Source organism: Zingiber officinale, unplaced genomic scaffold (genome assembly GCF_018446385.1).
Source record: "Zingiber officinale cultivar Zhangliang unplaced genomic scaffold, Zo_v1.1 ctg135, whole genome shotgun sequence".
Taxonomy (NCBI): Eukaryota; Viridiplantae; Streptophyta; class Magnoliopsida; order Zingiberales; family Zingiberaceae; genus Zingiber; species Zingiber officinale.
Window position 1 is genome coordinate 139461 of NW_024589831.1, and position 24149 is coordinate 163609.

At 35.1% G+C, this 24149-nt stretch overlaps 3 protein-coding genes across 6 annotated transcripts; 2 read left to right on the forward strand and 1 right to left on the reverse strand.

Moving 5' to 3' along the window:
* Window positions 1-1478: 1478 nt before the first annotated feature.
* On the reverse strand, window positions 1479-2221 carry LOC122036228 (putative disease resistance protein At3g14460). Its single transcript, XM_042595492.1, has one exon. The coding sequence runs from the start codon at window positions 2217-2219 to the stop codon at window positions 1479-1481; it is 741 nt and encodes a 246-aa protein (XP_042451426.1). The 5' UTR covers window positions 2220-2221.
* Window positions 2222-3561: 1340 nt separating this feature from the next.
* Window positions 3562-14047, forward strand: LOC122036267 (F-box protein PP2-A13-like). 3 transcript variants are annotated; one of them, XR_006127341.1, is made up of 5 exons: window positions 8305-8439; window positions 10333-10528; window positions 10711-10829; window positions 12456-12532; window positions 12595-12918. XR_006127341.1 is itself a non-coding variant. In XM_042595543.1 (4 exons), exons 1-4 carry the CDS (start codon window positions 3856-3858, stop codon window positions 12600-12602), a joined length of 522 nt encoding a protein of 173 aa, XP_042451477.1. In that variant the 5' UTR covers window positions 3562-3855; the 3' UTR covers window positions 12603-12918. The 3 variants fall into 3 exon arrangements, 1 of the variants encoding a protein (XP_042451477.1); XR_006127340.1 differs by lacking the exon at window positions 12595-12918 and adding an exon at window positions 13475-14047 and having other exon boundaries at window positions 8363-8439; XM_042595543.1 differs by lacking the exons at window positions 8305-8439; window positions 10333-10528; window positions 10711-10829; window positions 12456-12532 and adding exons at window positions 3562-4173; window positions 4264-4382; window positions 5265-5341.
* A 5270-nt stretch (window positions 14048-19317) lies between these two features.
* LOC122036289 (phosphatidylinositol 4-kinase gamma 5-like) lies at window positions 19318-22688 on the forward strand. 2 transcript variants are annotated; one of them, XM_042595571.1, is made up of 3 exons: window positions 19318-19556; window positions 20253-20336; window positions 20523-22688. In XM_042595571.1, exon 3 carries the CDS (start codon window positions 20539-20541, stop codon window positions 22447-22449), a length of 1911 nt encoding a protein of 636 aa, XP_042451505.1. In that variant the 5' UTR covers window positions 19318-19556; window positions 20253-20336; window positions 20523-20538; the 3' UTR covers window positions 22450-22688. The 2 variants fall into 2 exon arrangements, with proteins under 2 accessions (XP_042451505.1, XP_042451504.1); XM_042595570.1 differs by having other exon boundaries at window positions 20253-22688.
* The last annotated feature ends 1461 nt before the right edge of the window (window positions 22689-24149 follow it).

Here is a 24149-nt window from a genome sequence, read left to right on the forward strand (position 1 = left end):
TAGATAATATATTTATAGAAGCTATTTGCTAAATTTTATATGTCGTAAAGCTAGATGTTATCTTTTATAAATTATAAAAGTTAGTTGCTACTATATGATCGAATGATCACATAATGTAATAATATTTTAGATCGATTATTTTAAAAGGGATGTTGAGGGATATTTCAGGGCCGTCTCAACCATTCTAGAGGCCCTAGTTATAGCAAAAGGTGGAATTTGCCACCGTAGCAGCTTAACACGACCGACCCTACGACCATCTGTGAGGAGGTAAATCGGGAAGCTGTAGTTGGCCACTATGAGGAGAACATTTTTCTTGACTTTACCGAGATTCAACATCTTGCCCATTGTAACAATATCTATCCTGTATTAGTCAACTTAACCATATTCCGGAGGCGACATAGTCAACTTAACCATATTCCGGAGGCGACATTTAATTCTGTTAGTAAGATTTAAAAGGGTATTTTTATATATTTGTCAATGATTATTTACACAATTAAAAGCAGTGACCAACTAGGCCACTTAGAAATAACTTTATGTTATGTCAAACCTCACTTTTTTATTATTAGTAAAATTTTAAAAATAAAAAATATTGTATGTTATCTAATTTAGAAACAGTAAGAAATTATTGTAACACTATTAATATACATTTTAATTACAATTTTTTTTTAAAAAATATCAATCATTTTTAACTTCGAGGAAGGAAAGTCTCGACACAATAGTAAAATTATTGTGTGACCTAGAGGAAATAGATTCGAGGACTAAATATAGTCACTACGTATAATAGACTCTTCCTCGGAATCCTTCATTAACTAGAGCTTCATGAATTAAATTGTCTTTTTATGAATTTTAACTTCGATAAATTATTAATAAAATTTATTTATCCAAAAATATTTAGCCAGAAAATATTGATGGTGAATTATTAAAAAAATGAAAGAAAAATAAAATTTAAAAAGAAATAATACTACATTATTGAATATATTTTTGACTTTCAAAAATATTATTATCAAAAAAAGTATATATCAATTAAGTGTAACCAATAAATATTTTTAATTTATTAACAAAATTTAATTTTGATTAATAAATTAAATTTTTATCATAAAAAATTTAAAATTACTAATTAAATTTTAATAGAAAAATAAAAATAAATTACCTACTAAATTTAATTTTAATAGTAAAAAATTAAAATTATCAATTAAATCTAACACGAGTTAAAAAAAAATGATCCAAATTTAATATATATAAAATTTAAATTTTTTGACCAAATATAGTTTAGCTAGTAAAAAATTAAAATTACATATAAAAATAAACATCAACTAAAATTTATTTTAACTATAATTTTAAATATTTAATATTCATACTCATATGATTTTAAATTAATATTCATATTTAATTTATATAGATATATATATATATATATATAAAATTTGTGGGTCCCAATATAATAGGGGCCCTAGGCATAGGCCTTAATGGCCTATGCCTTAGCCGGCCCTGCATTCAAGAATCAATCTCCTGAGAAATTTTTTGTTCGCAAGCATAAAGTTTCCGTTTCTTGTCCTTGTTGCCCTTTCCAATTTATCTATCCGTAAGTGTCTTAGATTGCACAAATATTGCAACTCGTCCAAGTCACAACCTCCATCCATCTTGCTCATGGAGTCACAATGGCCGACAAAAAATCCCAAAAGAGTGCTGAGATTTTTCAGCTTCCCAACTCCCGTTGGAACATGGGTGAGCGGAGTCTTCTCAATTCGAAGGCACCTCAAATTGCTTAACTTTGTGATCCCCATTGGAAGTTCATGCAGTGATTCACACTCCGACAGATTCAAAGTTTGCAGGTTTGCAAGACACCCAATGGATTCAGGAAGCCTTCTAATCTTTGTTCGATCAAGATCCAAGTATTTTAGATGTAACAATTTCGTAAGACAATCTGGGAGGCTGTCTATGGATGTATCACACAAATCCAAGACTCTGAGACGCTTTAAGCTTTCAAATGCATGATTCTCTATTCGGTTGATTCGAGGGCAATTGATGAGGCGTAGGACTCTTAAACACTTTTGCTCTGTTATCACATTGGGAAGAGATAACACATCATCACCTTGGTTTGAGATGGACAAACGACGAATCTTTGTCAAAGAATTTCTACTTGTGCATTGACCATTATTAATGATAATCCCTTCCTCTTCCATCAATTTTTCTCCAAAAGATCGTAAAACATCATGCATAACAACTCCTACACTATTTATATTTTTAGTATAATTTTGCAAAAGCCGATGTTCACAAGGGCGGATCCACCGGGGGTGGCATTGTCGGTCGCCCCTTGTCGATGTTGAAATCATTAGTATTATGGGGTTTCACCGGTGTAGATGGAGAATATCGTCCCTTGTTCCTTGCATAAATAATCCTTTGTTCTGGAGCTCTCCTGTTCATGTGTTTCTATCTTTTTTTTTTCTCTTTTAAATACATCGAACGATACAGACGTGTCGTCTGCTTTGAGCAAATGTCCTTCTATACTTAAATTCCTAGATCCGTCATCACTGAATATTTATTTGATTTTTTTTTCCAAAGGTGTTGATCTAGAAAATGCAATGTTCTTTGGATTTTTACCCATTTTCAAAATAAAGAAAATGATGGAGAACAGAAACAATGAACACTGAATTATTAGCTCCAAAAAGCATCATTTTCATTTCTATTTTTATATATATAAAAAAAAACAGAGAAACTATTCCATCTGAACTGTCTCTATCCTTCTGTCTGATTGATAAATTCAATCATGGGATTGGGGACCAAAACAGCGTTAGATTTTTATTATGTAAATTTAACATTTTCTAGTTTAGATCCCTTTTCTGTACCTCTCTATTTGTAATACTATACACCATATTCCATATACGTCATTTGTTAGTCAACATGCCTTGTATCAAACTATAATACAACAAACTGCACTTAATAATTTAATTTAATTTAATTTAGAATGATTCAACTTGCATGTTTAATAATTTAATTTAATTCGGAACAATTCAGCATGTCCACTTTAATCATCCATTATGAGCCACCTGCCACAAACAACATGATAGTCTTATCACTTTGCCCGTGACCTTCAAATTCCCTTTTTCTTTAAAAAATATAAAAAGAAATAAAATAAAATAAAAAATGTCCTTTTGCCCCCTCACGATCCAACATTCTCGCAAACGATCTAATCACGTGCCAAAATAGGACACATTTTATAATATATATTTAAATCAAGTTTAGTATCGTTTTTAAAATACCTTTAAATTTTTTGCAAATTATCAAAAAAAATCCACTAGTATCATTACTTTAGTTAGGAAAATAAGTCAAAAGGGCATTTTACAAATTTCTTAAATTCCTATAGGCGAAATGCAAGATTTCCGGATTTTATAATCTAACCCAACATAAGCGCTAAGATATCTGACGATGCATACCAATCAATGGAAGTAGTTAGGTGAATTGAAAGGTTAAACTAATTATCCAAAAATACAGATTTTTTTAAAAAAAAATTATAAATATAATAAATATTGCAATAAATGGAAGAAACTGCTGGTTATTCTGCTTCTTCTTCTTTAGTTTATAATGATTTGTAATATCCAGAACCACAAACACTAGTTGTTGGCTTTGGCCGGAAGAATGGATGGTCGGCTTCTCCTCCGCCACCTGAATCCACCGCTTTCACCGGCTCGATCCGCCGTCGCCCTTTTGCTCACATCCAAATCCCTCACACTCTACCGCTTCCGCCTCACCTAGCCACCCCCCAGACGCCATAGAAATCGCTCCTTTGCTCGCCGTCGTCGTCGCCGTCGCCGTCGGAGCGTACGGTTCGCGGAGGCTAGAGTTAGGGTGTGAGGAATGGGGGCCGGAGGTTCGAGCGCCGCTGGATCGGAAGGGGGAAGCGGTCGGACCGGCCTCGGGGATTTGCCTGAGGGCTGCGTCGCGGAGATCATGCTACGGCTGGACCCGACCCAGATCTGCCGGCTCGCGCGCCTCTCCCGGGTGTTCCGACGGGCGGCCTCGGCGGATCTCGTGTGGGAGACAAAGCTTCCGAGGAATTATAGGTATTTGCTGCGTAGAGCGTTGGGCGAAGAGAGTTCCGGTGGACGCGAGCTTGGCAAGAAGGAGATCTTCGCGCTGCTTTGTCGTCGGAATGCCTTCGACGGGGAACACACGGTATGGTCAATTTTCTCGGTTTCTTTTCTTATTCTATAGATCTTGATGCTGTTCTTGTTTGATGAGGAACTTTGGTGGTGGAACTTGCAGGAATTTTACTTGGACAAAAATGGAGGTTTGATCTGTATCGAGATTTCGTCCAAGGCATTGACAATAACTGGAATTGGTGATAGGAGATACTGGACCTTCATTCCAACAGCTGAATCAAAGTAAATATCCCTTCTGCTGCCTTTCTCATATACTTTCTAGTGGCATTAATGGTTCAAAAGATGATATACTTAAGAGCCTTGCTTTGATACAGGAAGTTAAATCAATATAATTCTGATGAGATTCATGATGCTTTTCATATGTGTTTCAAGCATTTCTAGCTTGTCATATGATAGTTAAAAAGATGATTAGTAAGAAGAGTAATGCAATCGATCAATAAGAGTAATAGTTGAATAATCCACACGAGCGAGCTAACAAAGTAGTTGTGAAGTTTAATGGTAATATTTAACATTCTATTAGCTTGCATTGCCTGGTTTTCAGCTCTTTAACAAAATAATATTTTTCAATATGCATATTTAAATTGCTAGTTAACCACTTTTGTCAGAACCAATAAGCAGTGCATTGCCTTCGGGGCTACGGTGCAATGGTTATGCCTTTGAAGTAGTTAACTAGGTATCCAAAGTTTGAATCCCAACTGCGGGAATTTTACTCGGACTACAAACCTAAGAAAGCTGACTTCTTGGACGGACCTCTGTGAGACTCCCTGACTTACCCTGGCCAGTGGGAAACTTTTGTGCGACCGAGTCGGTCACTTCTAGAATTAGTTGGTTTGAAGATCTTGATACCTGAATTATAAAAAATAATAATAATAAGCAATGCATTGCTACAGAATAGTTGACTGGCTTCATTGTTTGTGATAGTCTGATTGCTTATTGTTATTACTGATATTTATTCTTTATGATATGATTAGAAAGGTTCTCCATTGTCTATTTGTAGATACAATATCGCTCATCGTTATGTCTTCATCTAAAGTGTTTCTTTTTTTTCTATTTTTCCATCTTTTTGTTTGGAAAGTTGTAGACATGAAGCAAATTGTCGTGTAGGTTTCGCACGGTTGCTTACCTTCATCAGACTTGGTGGCTTGAGGTTCGTGGGGAACAAGAATTCTGCTTCCCTGAAGGTACATATAGTCTCTACTTCCGCCTCCGCTTAGGCAAGGCCAATTTGCGACTCGGTAGTCGGGTCTATAGCCCGGAGCACATCCGTGGGTGGGACTTGAAGCCTGTTAGGTTTCAACTATCAACCTCAAATGGCCAATTTGCTCAGACTAAGTGTTACTTAGATGACCCTGGAATTTGGATCGATTACCATGTAGGGGACTTTGTTGTGGGGAACTCCGATGCACCCATTACAGTCGAGTTCTCGATGATTCAAATCGATTGTACGCACATGAAAAGAGGTCTTTGTGTTGATTTAGTTTCTATCCGGCCAAAGGACTTCAATTCTGTTCCCTGCCCTCTTTAACTCGGCATGGAACGGCGAGTTTCCTGCTTAAAGCGTAGCTATGGACATCTTTACATAATCATGTATTATGAATGATGGGTGAGGTTTTGTTACATCATCTTCTTCTTTACTAGTTTTCAAAATCTAGGACTCAAACTCTTTTCCTCCCTAGAATAAATTCCTTTTCTTTGCAAAAATGTTCCATTATATTTAATGCTGAAATGCCTATGAATTTTAATAATCCTTTAGATAAAAGAGTAATATTAAATCTTAGACCATGGTTCTGCATGTGATGTGTTGAGGTTTTAATTCCTTTCTTTATCTCCCCTTCCTATTTCCTCTTTTGCTTCTGTACTTGATAAATAGAAGGTTCTTCTACATTAACAAAATTTTTGAATTATTGCGATTTTTGTTATTAGAAACATTTTGAAATTTCATTTGAAAATGTTCTTCAGGATTTTAAAATAGTCAATATTTCTCTCATAATTCATGCACTCTTTATCGTTTACCATTCAACTAGTTGCATAAAATTTATGTGACAAACAAATGATGTTATTAAATTTGAGTTGAAAATGTGGTAACTTATAGATGGTAATTAATGATTAGGGATTAAAATAATAAGAGTTTGCAAAATATTTTGACTATATTGCAGGGTAAATACAAGAAATATATAGATTTTCTTAAAGATCTCATTGGATTCATTCCATTTGAGGTATTACATGTTTGAACTCTTAACAATTTTTTTTTCAAAGAAAATATACTTAAAATTTTAAGGTAAGGTTTGGAGTATCATGATATACATATGCAATGCCTCAAGGGCATAGCCAAGTAATTAGACAAGGATTGATTTTTGGTGAAGCCAATAGAAATTATATTATAGGTAATGCTGAGTATATGTATTATTTTGCATCTCTACGTTCTTGATCATTTTTTAAAAAATTATGATTGACATTTTATTATTTTATTTCCCATTTTTAATTTTTAAATGAGATAAACAATTCTATTTTTTAATATTTGATTTTTTTTTTTCTCAGAACTACATTAAACTTATCAATAAGCCAACGTGGAATTGAACTCAAATATAATGCAAAATAAAAAGAGATGATTTCATACATCGCCCCTAATAGATTCTCTTGCATATATTATCATCGATTTAATATTTTTTCCTTTTTTAAAAAAAAAATCTCAGTCCATTTTTTTAATAGATAGTGCATCTCTAAAAATATTTAAAAATTAACTATTCTTTAAGGCTGTGTATTTGTATAATGAATGCAGTCATTATGAAGATTCTATAAATGTTCAACGCACCCACACCGCCAGAGTCCACGTCGCAAAGTCCGATCGCTATCCTCCACGTCACTCTCTCGGACTTATCTGACAGCTCGCATCCTGCTTCATCCGACGGTCTTCCTGCTTCTTCCAGACTCTTCCATTCCTTCAGCCTGCCTCTCGCCACACATCTACCACTCCTTATGCGGGTCCCGTGCCGATCTTTCTCTCCAATTATCTGTTTCCGCTCTGATCACTTTGCACGTGACGATTCCCATTCTCTTTTTAGATAAAATAAAATTTTTAAAAAAATTATTTGCTTCGGCTCTGAACCAGAACCGACCCTGGCCAGGCCGCCTAGATCCTCTGGATGCAACTTCTGATTTACTCCTGGATCAAGATTACTGATAGATACAATTTTATAGATCCTACTTGTATAATAAATGTGGTTCATAAATTTTCAACTATGAATGAAATGATTCATCTTCTAAAATACATTTTACGGTCCAGAGATTCTTTCCTACTGGCCAGGGCTATTAGGTCTAGCCCCGGGCTTACAAAAAAAAAAAATTCTTCAAAATCTAAAAAGATTTATATATATCAAATAAAAAAATATATAATTCCATTTTTCTCTATTTTATTTTCGGTTAATTGAAGAAAAAATTTTAACCATAACTTCAACTTTACCTGCAATCTCCATATCTAAAAAATTGTATTTCTTTTCTCTAAAATTTTATTTGTTTCAACTCTCTCAAACAAATATCTTACCTAATTACTCCTCATATTGTTTTAAGTATAAAAAAGTCAAGAAAATGAGTATAACTTCTTATTCCTCTTAAATTCAACACATTAAATTATAATTATATTTTCTATCAAAATTACCACTTATATTTTTTTTATAAAAGTCTAAAAATAAATATAGTTCTTGCTAAATTCAACACTTTAAATTAGAATTGAATATATTTTTTTATCAAATTGAGCATGACTTTATTCCAACTTAATATAATTTTTTTAAATTCAGTACCATTTAAAAAATATTTAATATGTTTTTCATCTAATTGAATACTATTTTAAAAAAATCTAATATATTTTTCATCCAATTGAGATGAAAAAATAATCGTACTTAATTGTACTAAATTTAATAAAAAATATACTGAATTTTAATTTACTGTGTTGAATTTATGTAAAATTATATTGATTTTAAAAAAAATTAACTTAAAATTATGAGGAATCATTAGATAAATTAATATTTATTATATTTGATTATGAAAGTTAAAATAAAGATTTTTACATATGACACTGCATGCAAAGTTCACGTTTTAATTGGGGCTGCATGTAAAATTTACCCTTTATTTTTGCCCGTACAGCATTCCCTTTTCCCTTCTTTGTCCTGTTTTCCCAGCCACTGCCCTACCACTTTCTCCCATTTTGTGCTCTCCTTGAGTTGCTATAGGAGCTGCCGGAGCGTGTCGAAGCTAACTAAGGTTGCTAATGCTAACGAAGAAGGTAAAGTTTTCTCCTTCTCACAGCAGTAGTTTTCCTCTTCCCCTTTGTTTTTGCTGCTGGTCAAGTGTAGCAAGGAGTAACTGTTTCTTTTCTAGGACTTTATTTCCGCAATTGCAAACCTCTCCTCTTTTCTTTTGCTTTGTTTTCTACAGTTTTTGTTTGTACTATAAGACCAATTCTGTGTTGTCTTTCCTTATTGGTTTTTTTGGTTGTCATGGTCGAGCTCACCAGAGCTAGCTGAGGAATTCCAATGAAGTAAAAATTTCCTTCTTCCCCCTCTTCTTTTGTCAGAATAGCAACATCTTCCCTTTATTTTCCTTACGATCAACCCTTTATGAGGACTCATTTTTCCCCTTTGTCCCACCACAACAACAAAAGGAGTAAATTTTCATTTATTTCGAGCAATATTAGCTTGGGATATCTTCTACATAGACAATTTTGTTTCGTTAATCGATGAAGAGTTAATATACCTGTGTCTTTAATTGCACGAATAAGATTCTAAACAATTGAATTGTTATATATTTTTTTTATAAACTTATAGGATATGTGTGTAAGAACTTAGAAGTAGATTTCAAATGGAAGAAAAATTTTCCAGATCAAGTTTTATTATTCTTTGCTTATTATTTTATTGTATTTGTTCAATTATCTATCATCATGAAATAACTCTTTGGATATCAAAAAAGATAACAAAAGAAAAAAGAAGAAAAGATAACATAAAGTTTAAGAGATTCATTGAATAAATATTTTAGCAAAGAGTCTAATTTAGATTTTAACTAATGAATCAAATATAAATGAAGATTTTATTGAAAATAAAAAATGATGAAAATAAAAAATTTGTGAGAATCAAAAGTGATAAGAATGAACAATTTGTAAAAAATGAGAACAAAAAGAATAGAGATTTTAATGATTTGAATGAAATTTAAATTGACAAAACTAAAGACATTAATAATTGTTATAATGATGAGTATACAAACGAATACCAATGTTCAACACCTAGATATAATTTGAACATATTTGATCTAAGAGTTCGAGATAATCTTGATAAAAAATGAGAGATTTATTTGTGAAAAGTGATCTTAAATGAAAAGTTATTCTCAAGTTTTCTTTAGATAAAAAATCTCGACACTTTTCTCATACTTACTATTTTCAAATGTTACCAAATATTGAGACATGATCAAAAATTGTTAGTGTACTCGAAGGAGTTGGACAAAGTATTTTATATTTGTTGTAAGTTGTTTAAAGCAATACACATCAAAAGTAATTTAGCAACGGAATGAGTTAATGGTTGAAAACATTTATGTGATAAACTTAAACAACATGAAAATAGTGTTGAACACCTCACTAATCTAAGAGCTTTTGTTGAACTACAAATGAGATTAAAGAAAATATTGACAATTAACAAGGAAATGCAAGAACAAATTAAAAAGGACATAAATCGTTGGAAACACGTTATGTTGAGTATAGTTGTTGTCGTTAAATGTCTTGTTATGCATAATTTGGCATTTCTTGGTACACATGACAAATTAATGAAGATGGTAATAGTAATTTTTTAGGTCTACTTGAAATGATTGTAGATTTTGATCAAATAATGCAATAGCATTTTCGACTCATTGAAGATAAAAGGATTCATTATTATTATCTTAGTTATACAATTTAAAACGAGTTAATATCTATTCTAACATCCAAAGTCAAAAATACAATAATTAAAAAAGTAAAAGAGGTAAAATATTTTTCAAAATTTTTTTATTGTACACTAGATACAAGTCACAAAGAACAAAAACTCTCATATTAAGATATGTAGATATTTCAGATACTTCAATTAAAATAAAGAGTACTTAGAATTTTTAAATGTAGAAGATACAATTGATTTATGTCTTTTCTATGAATTGCAAGTTGTTCCGCGCGCCTCTCCTGGGTGTTCTGAGCGGCGACGGCGGCGGATCTCGTGTGGGAGACAAAGTTTCCGAGGAATTATAGGTATTTGCTACGTAGGGCATTGGGCGAAGAGAATTCCGGTAGGCGCGACCTTAGCAAGAAGGAGATCTTCGCGCTGCTTTGTCGTCGGAATGCCTTAGACGGGGAACACACGGTATGTGTCAATTTTCTCGGTTCCTTTTCTTATTTTATAAATCTTAGAATTTGGGAATTCTGATTCTTTTTCCTTGTTTATGCATAGAGAGGGATCTTTTATCATCTCGGATCAGTTATCTGATTCACTGAAAAATTGATGTTGTACTTGTTGGATGAGAAACTTGGTGATGGAACATGCAGGAATTTTACTTGGACAAACATGGAGGTTTGATCTGTATCGAGATTTCGTCCAAGGCATTGACAATAATTGGAGACGGTGATAGGAGATACTGGAGCTTCATTCCAACAAAACAATCAATGTAAATATCCCTTCGTAGCTACTCATATGTTGCCTTTCTCATATACTTTCTAGTGGCATTAATGGTTCGCAAGATGATATACTTAAGAGCCTTGCTTTGATACGGGAAGTTAAATCGATATAATTCTTGAGGAGATTCATGATGCTTTTCATGTGTTTCAAGCATTTCTAGTTTGTCCTATGATAGTCAACAAGACGATGAGTAGGAAGAGTAATGGAATCGATCAATAAGTATAATCATTGAATGATCTGTTGGATTTGCAAGGTTACAAACATAGTCCATATTGTAAAACACATGGAAAAGATCATGGTTTATAAATAGAAAAGATATCTCCATTGGCATGAGGCTTTTTGGGGAGAGCCCAAGAGCAAATGTTGGATAAAATTATCCCTATTTGGTGGGCTTATTTGTAAGTTGCACACGTTAATATGATCCGACCTCTTTAAAGTGATCTAACTTATGTCTAGTGGGTTTCGGGTAATTGGATGTGGATCTCATATGTGTAGAACCTATAGTCCCACATCTATTATCTTCGATGAAGAACCATGACGATTCCGCTTCATTCAGGTTCTTTGTAATTACAGTATTTATTTCCTTATGCCGTGTTCTCGAGATCCGTTCTTGTTTTTCCTATACGAATTCTTACTTTGATTGTCTAGCATTCATGCGGCCTAGGTTTTACGAGAACCATTCAATTGGTATTAGAGTCCGGATTGCCAGAAGGTTTAACCACCGACTGCGCATAACAACCATGGTCTGATTAAGCTATGCGGATACAATATTACCTCGAACAAAGAAAATGGGGGCTCCTATGTTCGAATTAAGAGGACCAGACACCAGATAAGGAAATCCTAGTAGGTCGGGTGGACCGAAGCGCATGAAGACCTGGTGGGTCGAAGGATCGGACTTGTGAAGCATGTGATCCTTTGTTTGAGGGGGGATTGTTGGGTTTGCAAGGTTGCAAACATAGTCCCACATTGTAAAACACATGGAAAAGATCATGGTTTATAAAGAGAAAAGATATCTCCATTGACATGAGGCCTTTTGGGGAGAGCCCAAGAGCAAAGTCATGAGGGCCTAGGCCCAAAGTGGACAATATCATGCAAATATGGAGATATCTAAATTCTTTTCGATCCTACATGATCCACAAAAAAATAAGATTGCATTGCCTGGTATTCAGCTTTTTAACAAAATAATATTTTTCAATATGCATATTTAGATTGCTGATTAGCATCTTTTGTTAGAACCAACAAGCAATGCATTGCCAACCCCACAGCATTGCATCGCTGCCCCCATGGCGCAAGTGGCAAGGCAATAGTGACATGATTTGGGGTCTATTCCTAAATCCTGGTAGCCTGTGAAAAACTTTCGTAGTGCCAAACTTCTCACGAAAAAAAGAAACAATGCATTGCCACATAATAGTGACTTGCTTCATTTTTGTGATAGTCTGGTTGCTTATTATTATTACTGATATTTATTCTTTATGATACGATTAGAAAGGTTCTCCATTGTCTATTTGTAGATACAATATCGGTCATCGTTATGTCTTCATCTAAAGTGTTTCTTTTTCTATTTTTCCATCTTTTTGTTTGGAAAGTTGTAGACATGAAGCAAATTGTCTTGTAGGTTTCGCTCGGTTGCTTACCTTCATCAGATTTGGTGGCTTGAGGTTCGCGGGGAGCAAGAATTCTGCTTCCCTGAAGGTACATATAGCCTCTTCTTCCATCTCCATTTATGCAATGCTGACATGCGACTCGGTCGTCAGGCTTATAGCCCAGATCATATCCGTGGGTTGGATTTGAATTCAGTTAGGTTTCGACTCTCAACCTCAAATGGCCAATTTGCTCAGTCTAAGTGGCAATCGGAAGAGCCCGGAATTTGGCTGGATTACCCTGTAGGGGACTTTGTTGTGGAAAACTCCAACGCACCCATTACAGTCTAAGTTCTCAATGACTCAAATCAATCGCGCGCGCTTGAAAAGAAGTATTCGTGTCGATTTAGTTTCTATCCGGCCAAAGGAAGTGAATTGTCGGCCAAAGTGTAGCTATGGACATGTTTACATGATCATGCATTATGAATGATGGGTGAAGTTTTGTTATATCATCTTCTAGTTTTCTAGACTTTAGTTTCCAAAATCTAGGACTCACTCTTTTCCTCAGAATAAATTCCTTTTCTTTGCAAAAATTTTCCGTTATATTTAATGCTGAAAGGTCTTTAAAATTTTCTATTTGCTGTAAAAATGCTCCTGAGTTACCTTAGATTTTAATAATTCTTTAGATAAAGGAGTAATATTTAATCTTAGACAATGGTTCTTTAATTCCTCCTCCATGCTTTGTCTCAGGAGACCAACTGTTACAAGAGCTTGCGGCGTATCTTTGTTGAGCTTTTAATTGCTTTCTTTATCTTCCCGTCTATTCCTTTCTTTTGCTCGTGTACTTGATAAACAGAAAGTTATTCTTCTGCATTAACAAAATGATCTCTATGCAGTCATTCAGTTAGTTAGAGTTAGAGGACGACAGATATATTATAATAAGAAAGGAATCAAATTTTGATGAACATATTATAAGTATCTTATGTTAATTTTAATATGGTCAATTAAATTAAGTTAGAGTTTGTATATTTAATCTTTGTGTCTAAGTATGCAGGAGTATAAGAACACAAAAAGTCGAGCGAAAAACGTAGCTAGTGAGAAGGGTGACACGAGAAAGAAGTCGGCGGGCTCGGTGCATCCGAGAAATGAAGTGCTGTGGAAGAGTACATTGATAGCTGAGAAGTCGGGAAGGAACCATGCTCGGGGAGAAAGTCCGAGTTGAGTTCGGGTGAGCTCAACTCCGAGTAGCCAGAGCATCATCCACGCAAAGAGATCAACTAAGGAGTTGATCTGTCTCATGGAAAGTGTCTTTTGTAACTTGGAAGACGTCTTTGATTAACAATGTTAAAGGTGTCTTCCATCATATAGAAGATGTCTTCTAGTGACAGTTAGTCGAAGATAAAATTTTATCTTCGATGATAAAATTTCTCTAATTGAAGTCGCCTTGGAATGTATTGAAGGCCTCTTCCAGCTTTGAATAGAGTTTTTCATGGGCTACAAAAGACCCCTTGAGTTAGGAAATATTTAACAACTCTTGTATTCATTTTTTAGCATATTTCTGAGTATTCAACGAGTGTAAAAGGTTTCTTCTCTTTCAATGAATGAGACTTTATAGTGTTTTCATTTACCTTAGATTAACATCTACCTAGGTTGTAACCAATTAATTTTTTCGTTTCTTTTATTTTTTTTAGTTATTCAATTAATTTATTATAATTGTGCTACTAATTTGATTTGAAAGCTTGAGAAAGATTTATTTTTATTCTTTCGGACAATTCATCCCCTCCTCTTGTCGGCTTACCTGCGCTAACAAGTGGTTTCAGAGCCCAACCACTTCAAAATGACTAACACCAACTGAAGTACAAAAACGATGATCGGACCTAGCATCTATTCGCTTAAGTTCAAGGGAGAGTTTGTTATATGGAAGAAGTGTATGGAGGTATTTTTAAAATTGATTTTGAATTACTCTTAATAATTAAATATATTTTTATAACCCTCAAGGGCCTACAAGGAGTTGAAAAAAAAGAATACCAATAGACTAAAAAAAGAACAAGTCGACTTCCAAATTTCACCTGCTGAGTATACTTCCACTATAGGAAGTCAGTCAAATCAGAACTTACAAATCAGTAAAAAATCTTTGAGAGAAGTTTCTGGAGCTACACGAAGGAACGTCCGAAACAAAGCTCGCGAGACGGGACATGTTCCAGAACTAAATCAGTAACCATCGAATGGAAGAAGGCGAATTGGTTGCTCATCTATATGGAAAAATCAAGCAGCTAATCACCAAATTAACAAACCTCGGAGAAACGGTAACTAATCGAGACTTGCAACGGTATGTTCTAAATGTGTTCTTGAGAACACCGTAGTGGACATCTATAGTAGACTCTACTATATCTCCAAAGACCTCGAGGTACACTAATCTCGGTACACGAATCTCGATGTGCAGGACAAAGAAAGGGACCAAATCAGAATCTAACACTACAAGCCTAGAAGAGCGGACCAGATTCAGACTCATCGATGGAAGAAGATGAAGCGACGAAGCAACCTTCATGGTAAAAAAATTCTCTACGTATTTTAAATCTAACAAATTTAACAAGTAACAGGCCACGAAATTTGTTCCAGAAAAACGGAGAGTAAGATGCTATTACTGTCAAGAAGAAGGGCACGTTAAGGACGATTGCTCGAAACTGAAAAAGAAGGAGAAAAATAAAGGGCTAAGCAAACCAAAATATAAAAATCTGAAGGCAACGTGGGATGAATCATCATCGGAGTCCAAACTAGAGTATTCTGGACTAGCACTCATGGCGAGTCACCAAAAAGGAAAACATCAATGAAGGAGAAGTTACATTCGAGGAAAACAGCAACGAAGGGAGAGCATCCAAATTCGAACATAATATGGTAAGTGAGATATACTTTCTATGTCTTGATCAACTTTATTCTGAAATAATATTAATGTCTAAATTCTTATATAAGCTAAAATTTAAAATTTAAAAATAATAAATAAAAGAATGAAAATGTCAATTTGAAAAGAAAATTAATTAAATGCATGCCCACTACAATTGTTTGAAAAAATTAAATTTGAAAATAATAAATTAAAAGAGAAAATAGAATATTTAAAAATTGACTATGCATATTCAACTTCAAAATATTTATGAAATTTAAATTTTAGAAATTATAGATGGTTCAATTGGTATATCAAAAATCATAGGTGTCAAATTAGAAAAATTGTTAAAATTATGTTCCATCAAAATTCTTGATTAATCATTTAATCTAGTAGAAAATAATTTATATTGGATTCCTAAATGAATAATTTAAGTTAATCTTATGCCTGCTTTAAAATTTAATGTGTTTTATTTTCTACATTGTTTAAATAAATTATTTAAATGTCATTGTTCATAGTTTGAGTTGCAAATTTTTACTATGCTATCTGATAATTTGATCTACAAATAGAAATTTTCTTATTTTTTTTACTGTTTAGTTATTTAAATTTATTAACTAAAATGATATTTTAAAAATTAAAAATATTTTGTAGATATATATTTGAAATTTTTTATTTTTTTTGTGATAAAACATAATATTTTCTATCATAATAAATTTTTTTATATTTTTTTTAAATTTTATCTGAATTATTATAAATTATTTTTTGAAAAGTTAAATTTTAATATTAAAAATTTAGGAAAATAGAAATTTGGAACTTTGATTTTTCTAGTATTAGACAATTTGTGTTCCATATCTAGTAAAATTAGCAGAATTTTCATAGTTGAAAAATATATCTTTTAACATTTATGTTTGAAAATTTGATTATTTTGATAAGATAAATCAATTCTGTTTGATAAACTAATTTTTTCTGTGATTTATTTTTTACTGATATAGATTATTCTGTTTAAGTTTAATAAAAAGTTTCAAGATTTTTCGAAATCTAAAAGTATTTTTTAAAAATTATTTTTGTTAAAATATTTTTTAAAAAATATTTCTGAAAAAATATTAATCGTCTAGTAATTCTTATAATTTGTCCCTAGAAAATTATTACTAAATTTTTTATCTGTTCATTTTATTTTTCGTAATTTTTTTATCGGACCAAGGGGAAGAAATAGTACAAATTCAGGGAAGTTAGGGATAATATTTTGAAAGTTTAGATTGTATTACAATCTTTTGTTATAATTGTAATTACTTTATATAACCATGTTTTTACATTTTGTTTAACTCTAACTTTAACTTCAATTGATGCACATCAAAAAAAAAAAAAATTTACAAGTATCCCATGATATTTTTGATGTGGTCAACCAAATTAAATCATGTGTATTTGATCCTTGTGTCTAAGTATGCAAAAGCTTAGGAACACAAGAAGTTGAGCGAAAGACATAGCTAGCGAGAAGGGAGTCGACGGACTTGGTGCATCTGAAAGACCAGGAACGAATTTATGTAAGGGCTGGGCTGTGCTGTAGCCCAGCCCTTTGACAAAATCATTGAAAAATTTGAATTTCACACCTCTATCTCAAAGTCAACTTTGGTCATCTCACATGAGAAGAAGATCTTTTTACCGTACATAACAATAACTAATAAATTTAATTACATAAATATTTTAGACACATATTAATTCACCCTATCAATAATTCTTTCCCTATAAGAAAATTAGAATATATATATATATATATAAATTTCCGTATAGTAAAAGTCCGTAGTTAATTTTGAGATAAAAATATTACATTTCTAGTTGGATTAAAAAATTATTTATATATTTATTTTAAAATTAACCAGATAAAATTAATTTCAAATAGAATTTTTATCTCTAATCTTATTTTAAATATATTATTAATCTACCTCAAATAATATATCAAATATAATTTTAATTTATTTAAAATTGTTTACAGTTCTATTTATAAATTCGTATATAATTTTGTTTAAAATTTAATAAAATATAGGAAAAGGTAAAATGATAATGTGCTCTTATAAAGTAAACTCGGACCCCTTCTATAATATCCTTGACAAACTCAATCAACTCAGAATCAACTCAGTCCACTTTAATTCCTGGATCCGTCCTTGCGAGAGACGAGGTGCTGCGGAAGAGTACATTGGTAGATGAGAAAGGCGTGTGTGACGTTCGAGAGACAAGAAGTCGGGAAAAAAACCTGCTCGAGGAGATGATCGGAGTTGAGTTAAGGTGAGCTAAACTCCAAGTAGTCGAAGCATCTCCCACGTGAAGAGATGAGCTAAGGACTTGATCTGCCTCATGAAAGGCACCTTCGACCAACAGTGTCGAAGGCGCTTTCCAACTTATGGAAGCGCTTTTTAGTAACCATTAGTCGAAGATAAACTTTTATTTTTGACGATAAAATTTCTCTGATTGAAGGTGGCTTGGACCATATTCAATGCATCTTTCAGCTTCGAATGTAAGAAATTATTTTTATTTATATTGGATTAACAATCACCTAAGTTGTAACTATGTAATTCTTCCGTCTCTTTTATTTGTAAGTAGTTCAATTAATTTATTATAATTATACTATTAATCTGAATTTAAAAATCGGAAAAATTCATTTTTAATTTTTAGGATAATTCAATATATATATCATCGGAAAAAAAAAATTCCGACAGTTCCTAATCCCCTGCCGCTCTATTATAAATTGATTTTGTAATTTATTTTTTTTTAATATAATTTGGATAATTTGGAGTCCCGCAATAAAGATCGTCTAAACGTAATGGCTAGCATTAACAAAATGATTGAGCAGCATACCAAATCTTTGAATTATTGTGATTTTTTGTTTTTAGAAATATTTTGCAATTTCATTTGAAAATCTTTTAATTATTCCGATGTGACAAACAAATGGTGTTATTATATTTGAATTGAAATGTGGTAAGTTATAGATGTTAATTAATGATTACGGATTAAATAATAAGAGTTTCCAAAATATTTTGACTATATTAAGTGGAAAAACAAGAAATATATAGATTTTTCTTAAAGACCTCATTGGAGTGGATTCCATTTGAGGCAACAAATTTCTTTTCAAAGAAAATAAATTCAAAATTTTAAGGTAAGGTTAGGAGTATTTAATTTGCATCTCTACTCGTGATCAATTTTAAAAAATTGTGATTCATATTTTTTTTAAAAATTTTATTTTTCATTTTTAATAGAGAGAAAATTAGAATCGATCATTTCAGATTTATCAAAATCCATCCTGATTAATTTTTTTATTATTACATATATCTTCGTCGATTTAATTTTTTTTCTCAAAAAAGAAAGGAATCTCTGTCCATTTTTTTAATAGATCGTGCATCTTTAAAAATATTTAATAATTAAGTATTCTTCAAGGCTGTGTATTTGTATAATGAATGCAGTCATTATGAAGATTCTATTAAAGGTCCAACGCACCCATTCCGCCAGAGTCCACGTCGCATCAGCGTTCGCCAAAAATAGTCCAATCGTTATCCTCCACGTCATTCTCTCGGTCTTATCTGACAGCTCGCATCCCGCTTCATCCGACGGTCTTCCTGCTTCTTCCAGACTCTTCCATTCCTTCGGTCCGCCTCTCGCCACAAATCTACCCCTCCTTATGCGGGCGCCGCGCCGATCTTTCTCAAATTGCAAAAAAGGTAAGGAAACGAGTACCTACATACAAACTCTTCCATTTATCATGCCTCCCTGCCTAGCCAAATATACCAATCGATTTATGTGGGTCCCATAAGCAAGGTCCTCCAATTAGAAGCAGGGGTATTCGACTGAGTAGTATTAGGACCAGTGGGACGCATCGTGTGGTTGATGGGGACGTCTTCGGGAACGGTGATTGATCGTGTCGCGTAGGGACAAAACTATGAGGACGCGGTATGATGAAACCTTGACCCGACCATGGTTCGTTCCTTAACCCTTATCGCCGCCATGGCGAGGACTGCGAAGTTGTTTTATTTAAGGGAGAAGCAGGGGATTGGTTTGGGATCGGGGTGAAGCGTGGAAAGGAGGGTACGAAGCCGCTCGTTTAGGGTTCGCCGCCCCCTCTCGCCGTGCTGATAGATCTCCCGGTCCGTGCCGTGCTGCACGGGGTCGGATCTGACGGCCGGCATCGGTTTTCCCTGTTTCGCTCGCAGTTCGTGTTAGGATTTTGGATCTCGTGCTGTTGATGGGTAGATCTTAATCTGCTACTGTTCGTGTAAGTGTTTTCTTTTTTGATTTGCTAGATCTGGCTTTAGGGTTGGCGTCGATTTCGGTTTGGCAAAGCTGCTTCGTGCTTATGGCAAGTTAGATGGATAACACCGATTTTTAGCGTGTAAAATTACGTGCGTCCGCGGTTCATTTTATGTATTGTCGGAAAGGCGTGTTGTTTGAAATTTTCTTCCCATTTTTTTTTTTTTTGTAGGAAAGTAAACTATCTACTATCTGTTCTGTAATTTTTTTTTTTCGTTTTTGTTTTTTCCTCTATAATTACCAATTTCCCCGTGTCGAATGATGGTTCGACATCTTTGAATCTACTGGTTAGTTTCTAGCTTTCAACGTTCAAGTCGTGGGACGTATATTTGTTTCCGGTTGGGAGATATGCATCGATGGATTGTGAAGGAACTTGTTTTCAAAAGGCTTTCTATTCTTGAGGTATCGCTTGGCTTCCTCATGTAGTTTGCTGCTTTTACGAAGTAATAGATTCGAGATTCTATATGCAATCAGATCGCCTTTTTCTTCGATATGCCGGTAAAAAAAAATATCTTTTTTTGCGTATCATGATTTTTTTCTGCTTCCTTTTCATCCCGTTCATTGCGCAAAGAAAATGGAGCCGATCGATTTTAACCTGTAATTGTAACTTCACGTCTTGTGCATATCATGGCTCAGTTATGACGATTTATTATTCTTGCAGCTTTTTGGTTCTTCCTGCACATAAAATGGCTCTGGGAGTGTAAAGGAATCGCTTTGGCCTCCATAACATCTCTCTGTTGTTGACGTAAGGCGTGTGGTCTCCTTCCAATTAATGATCGTTACTGTACATCTTCCCCTTTCCGTAACCGCGTCGGCCTCTGTGTTTGGCGTGCGCACGAAGAAGCGGAAGAAGATTTTACGTTCATTTCACTAACTACGCTGATTTTTTTCCTCGCGCCTTTGTGATTTCCATGACTCCCAACTTGGACAGTCCTGTTCAGACCCAAATGGCAGTTGCAGTGTTACATTCTTCCAGTGGTGATTTCTGTGGCAACAGAGTTTGTGATGCTAAACCAGTAGGAAAGAGACGAGTCTTTGTCCAGACCGAGACTGGCTGTGTGCATGTTCTCCAGTTAGACCGTCGAGATAACGTGCACACTGTGAAGAGAAAACTGCAAATTGTTCTCAATGTTCCCACTGAGGAGAGCTCGCTCACGTTTGGTGATCTTGAGTTAAAGAATGATCTGAGTGCTGTCCGCAGTGATTCCCCATTGCTTCTAACTCGCAATTCCATGCACAGGAGTTGCTCTACTCCATGCCTGTCCCCGACCATGAAAGATTTTGAACAAAGGGACTTTGGTGGGCCAATTGAGATTTTGGGTTGCTCAAGTTGCTGTGCTCGAACGAAACAGCTTATCAAAGATGCGGCAAAGGCTATCAAAATTGGCATTGATCCTGTGCCTATTCATAATGGACTTGGAGGTGCCTACTACTTCAGGAATAAGAAGGGTGACAAAATTGCAATTGTGAAACCAACTGACGAGGAGCCATTTGCACCTAACAACCCTAAAGGTTTTGTTGGAAGAGCCCTTGGTCAGCCAGGTCTTAAAAGGTCCGTGCGTGTTGGGGAGACAGGCTTCAGGGAGGTTGCCGCTTATCTTCTGGACTATGGAAACTTTGCAAATGTTCCTCCGACTTCGCTAGTAAAGATCACCCACTCAGTGTTCCATGTCAACAATGAGATGAATAACAGTAATTGGAATGGAGTTAGGAAGCAACGGGTTATCAGCAAGATTGCTTCATTCCAGCAGTTCATGCCACATGACTTTGATGCTAGCGACCACGGAACATCGAGTTTTCCTGTTGCCGGGATACATAGAATTGGCATACTTGACATCCGTATTTTCAACACGGATAGGCATGCTGGGAATTTATTGGTGAGAAAGATTGAGAATGGGGTTGGTAGATTTGGAGGAAGAATGGAATTGATCCCTATAGATCATGGTCTCTGCTTGCCAGAGGGCTTGGAGGATCCTTATTTCGAGTGGATTCACTGGCCGCAGGCATCTGTGCCATTTTCGGAGGATGAGTTAGAATACATAGCTAATCTTGATCCAGTTAAAGATTGTGACATGCTTCGGATGGAACTGCCAATGATTCGGGAAGCCTGCCTCCGAGTTTTGGTTTTGTGCACAATTTTCCTGAAGGAAGCAGCAGCTTTTGGGCTTTGCCTATCGGAGATTGGCAAGATGATGAGCCGAGAATTTAGTGAAATGGAAGAAGAGCCCAGTGAGTTGGAGGTCATATGCATGGAAGTAAGGAAGTTTGTGGAAGAGAGGGAGGTATTTTCCTTGAATTCTGATCTTAAAGAGGAAGACACATTCCAGTTTCTCATGGAATACAACGAGGAAGATCAGCATATTATGTATAACTCACTGCAATCCTTTGGTTGTGGACTCACTGGAGGTTGCTCGAGAAACCCTCTGTCGAAGTTGGAGGAAAGCATAGAGGAAGATGATGAGGACAGTGACGAGGAGAATAAAAATATCACCGTGGCAGAAAGCAATGGCTTCTCAAGTCATCAGGGGAAGCTACCTTACACCGCCAACCTTTCTGCATCACTCAAGTCCATCAGCCTCAATGAAAAGGCACAAAGGAACAAGGTTGGAGCTTACAACCGAAACACTGCTCTTAGGAAGGTGATCAATAGGGATACTGTGGGTGTAAAGAGCAGGAGCGCCGAAGAAAAGCTTCCTTCTAGTACCAGTTTCGTGAAGCTCTCCGACATGGATGAAGAACAATGGGGGGCTTTTCTCGAGCATTTTCAGGAGTTGTTATCAAATGCATTCTGCAATCGCAAAAGCTTGACCTCTAGCCAGAAGCAGAAGCAAAGATTGGGCACTTCTTGCCAGTTTTGAGTAGGATGGAGACTATAGAGGAGGAGAAAATGGGTTTGGGTTGTGCTTGCTAATGTTTTCAAGTTTTGTTGGTTGGGCTTGCCCTTTTCTTGTAGGTGTCATACGCTTTATCCAATGTTGTGGGAATAACTAACACCTCAGAAATTGGTGAGAAAGTGAGCTTGTGCGTTGTGCTGCTCTCTGTATATTTGTAGGTTGTAGTTGTTTGAAATAAAACTAGAAAAAAAAAATCATCTAAATTCTTTGTAGTTCTATAAACCATAACCTTGATCATCTCTCTCTCTCTCCACATTCTGCTTTCATCTATTAGTTTCAGGGACAGTGACAATGAATGAGCTCCGCGACCTCATCCAAAGTTATGGGCAGCAGCACTGTCCTGTTGCAGACACCGGGAAACCCATGCAGTGTCTTGAATCCATGCAGGTAGCAGAAAACCAGCGCCCCACCTCAATTGAATGTTCCCTGAACGTGCAGTTCGCAGGTCACCCTCACAGCAGCACCACGCAACCCTGCAACTTTTGTCACTCTCAAGATGAGATGATAAGATCGATGGGGAATGGTGGCGATATCCACAGGCTGGCTAATTTCATTGAACAATGTTGGGCTTTGATTCCTGGACAAAACAGGTCGAACAGAATAACCAGTCCATAAGGCCCGTCTTATCAGATTCTGAGAAACACTGTCAAGATCAATCTGAACCTACAAGCTCCAACTTTCTCAATTTCCAAACCCTCACATCCTTAGACAAAAATGGCTTGCACCTACTCTAGCACAAATAAATGATCTTTTGAAGTATTTGTACATTACATATTTGCCACCCATGAACGACTTCAACCACTTGCAGCTGAGCTTCTCTCGTTCACTGGTATGCATTTCATCGAACGACTTGTGTGCCGAAGGCGTCGACGGTCAAAGTCAAACGGGGTCAAGGAATCCTCAAACGGTTGGTCTTCTTCCTCGAAGCCGCGGAGAACGAAGGTAATGGTCGGTTCACTCAAGAATCATCAAACCGTTCATATTGATTTGAACGACCCAAGTCATCATCATCGGCAAGCGATTTGGCCTTCTGCAACTGCCTATAAAATTGCAACACCAGAGCTTCTTCTCCCAGTGTTGAGCAAAACAGAGCACGCCTAAGCCGAGAACAGGGAGCGCTCTGCATCAAGCCGTCAACTAGTAAAGCATGGGAAGTTGCTTCTCCAACTCCAAGTCTCACCGCGGGGCGCCGCCGGAGGCTTCACGGCCACGGCCGAGGAGGAGGTACGATGAAGCGGAGGAGGAAGAAGTGGCGCCGTGGAAGGGGAGGTGGGTCGCCGACGTCGACGGTAAGGCAGCGGATTTCATACACAAAGAACGCCGGAGGATGAATTTTGAAGCTTGAACTAAATCTATAAATATTAGATTTTTATGTTAAGATTTCAGTGAGTAGGAATTGCAAAAAGAAAAAAAAAATACAGGGAGGAGATTTAGATCTTTCTGTAGTGAGAAATGTATTTTACTCTGTTTCTCGTTCAGTTTATAAGAAAATAAATAAGGGTATTTTATACTGAAAAAAGAGTGGATGTTTTTAATATTTTTTAAACATAAAGTCTAAAAAACGTAAAAAAATATATTTTATTTATTATTTATGTTGTTAAAATAGCATTTTTGAAATAAAACATGTCAAAATCAGAATTTTATCTTAAAGCAATGTTGCTTTA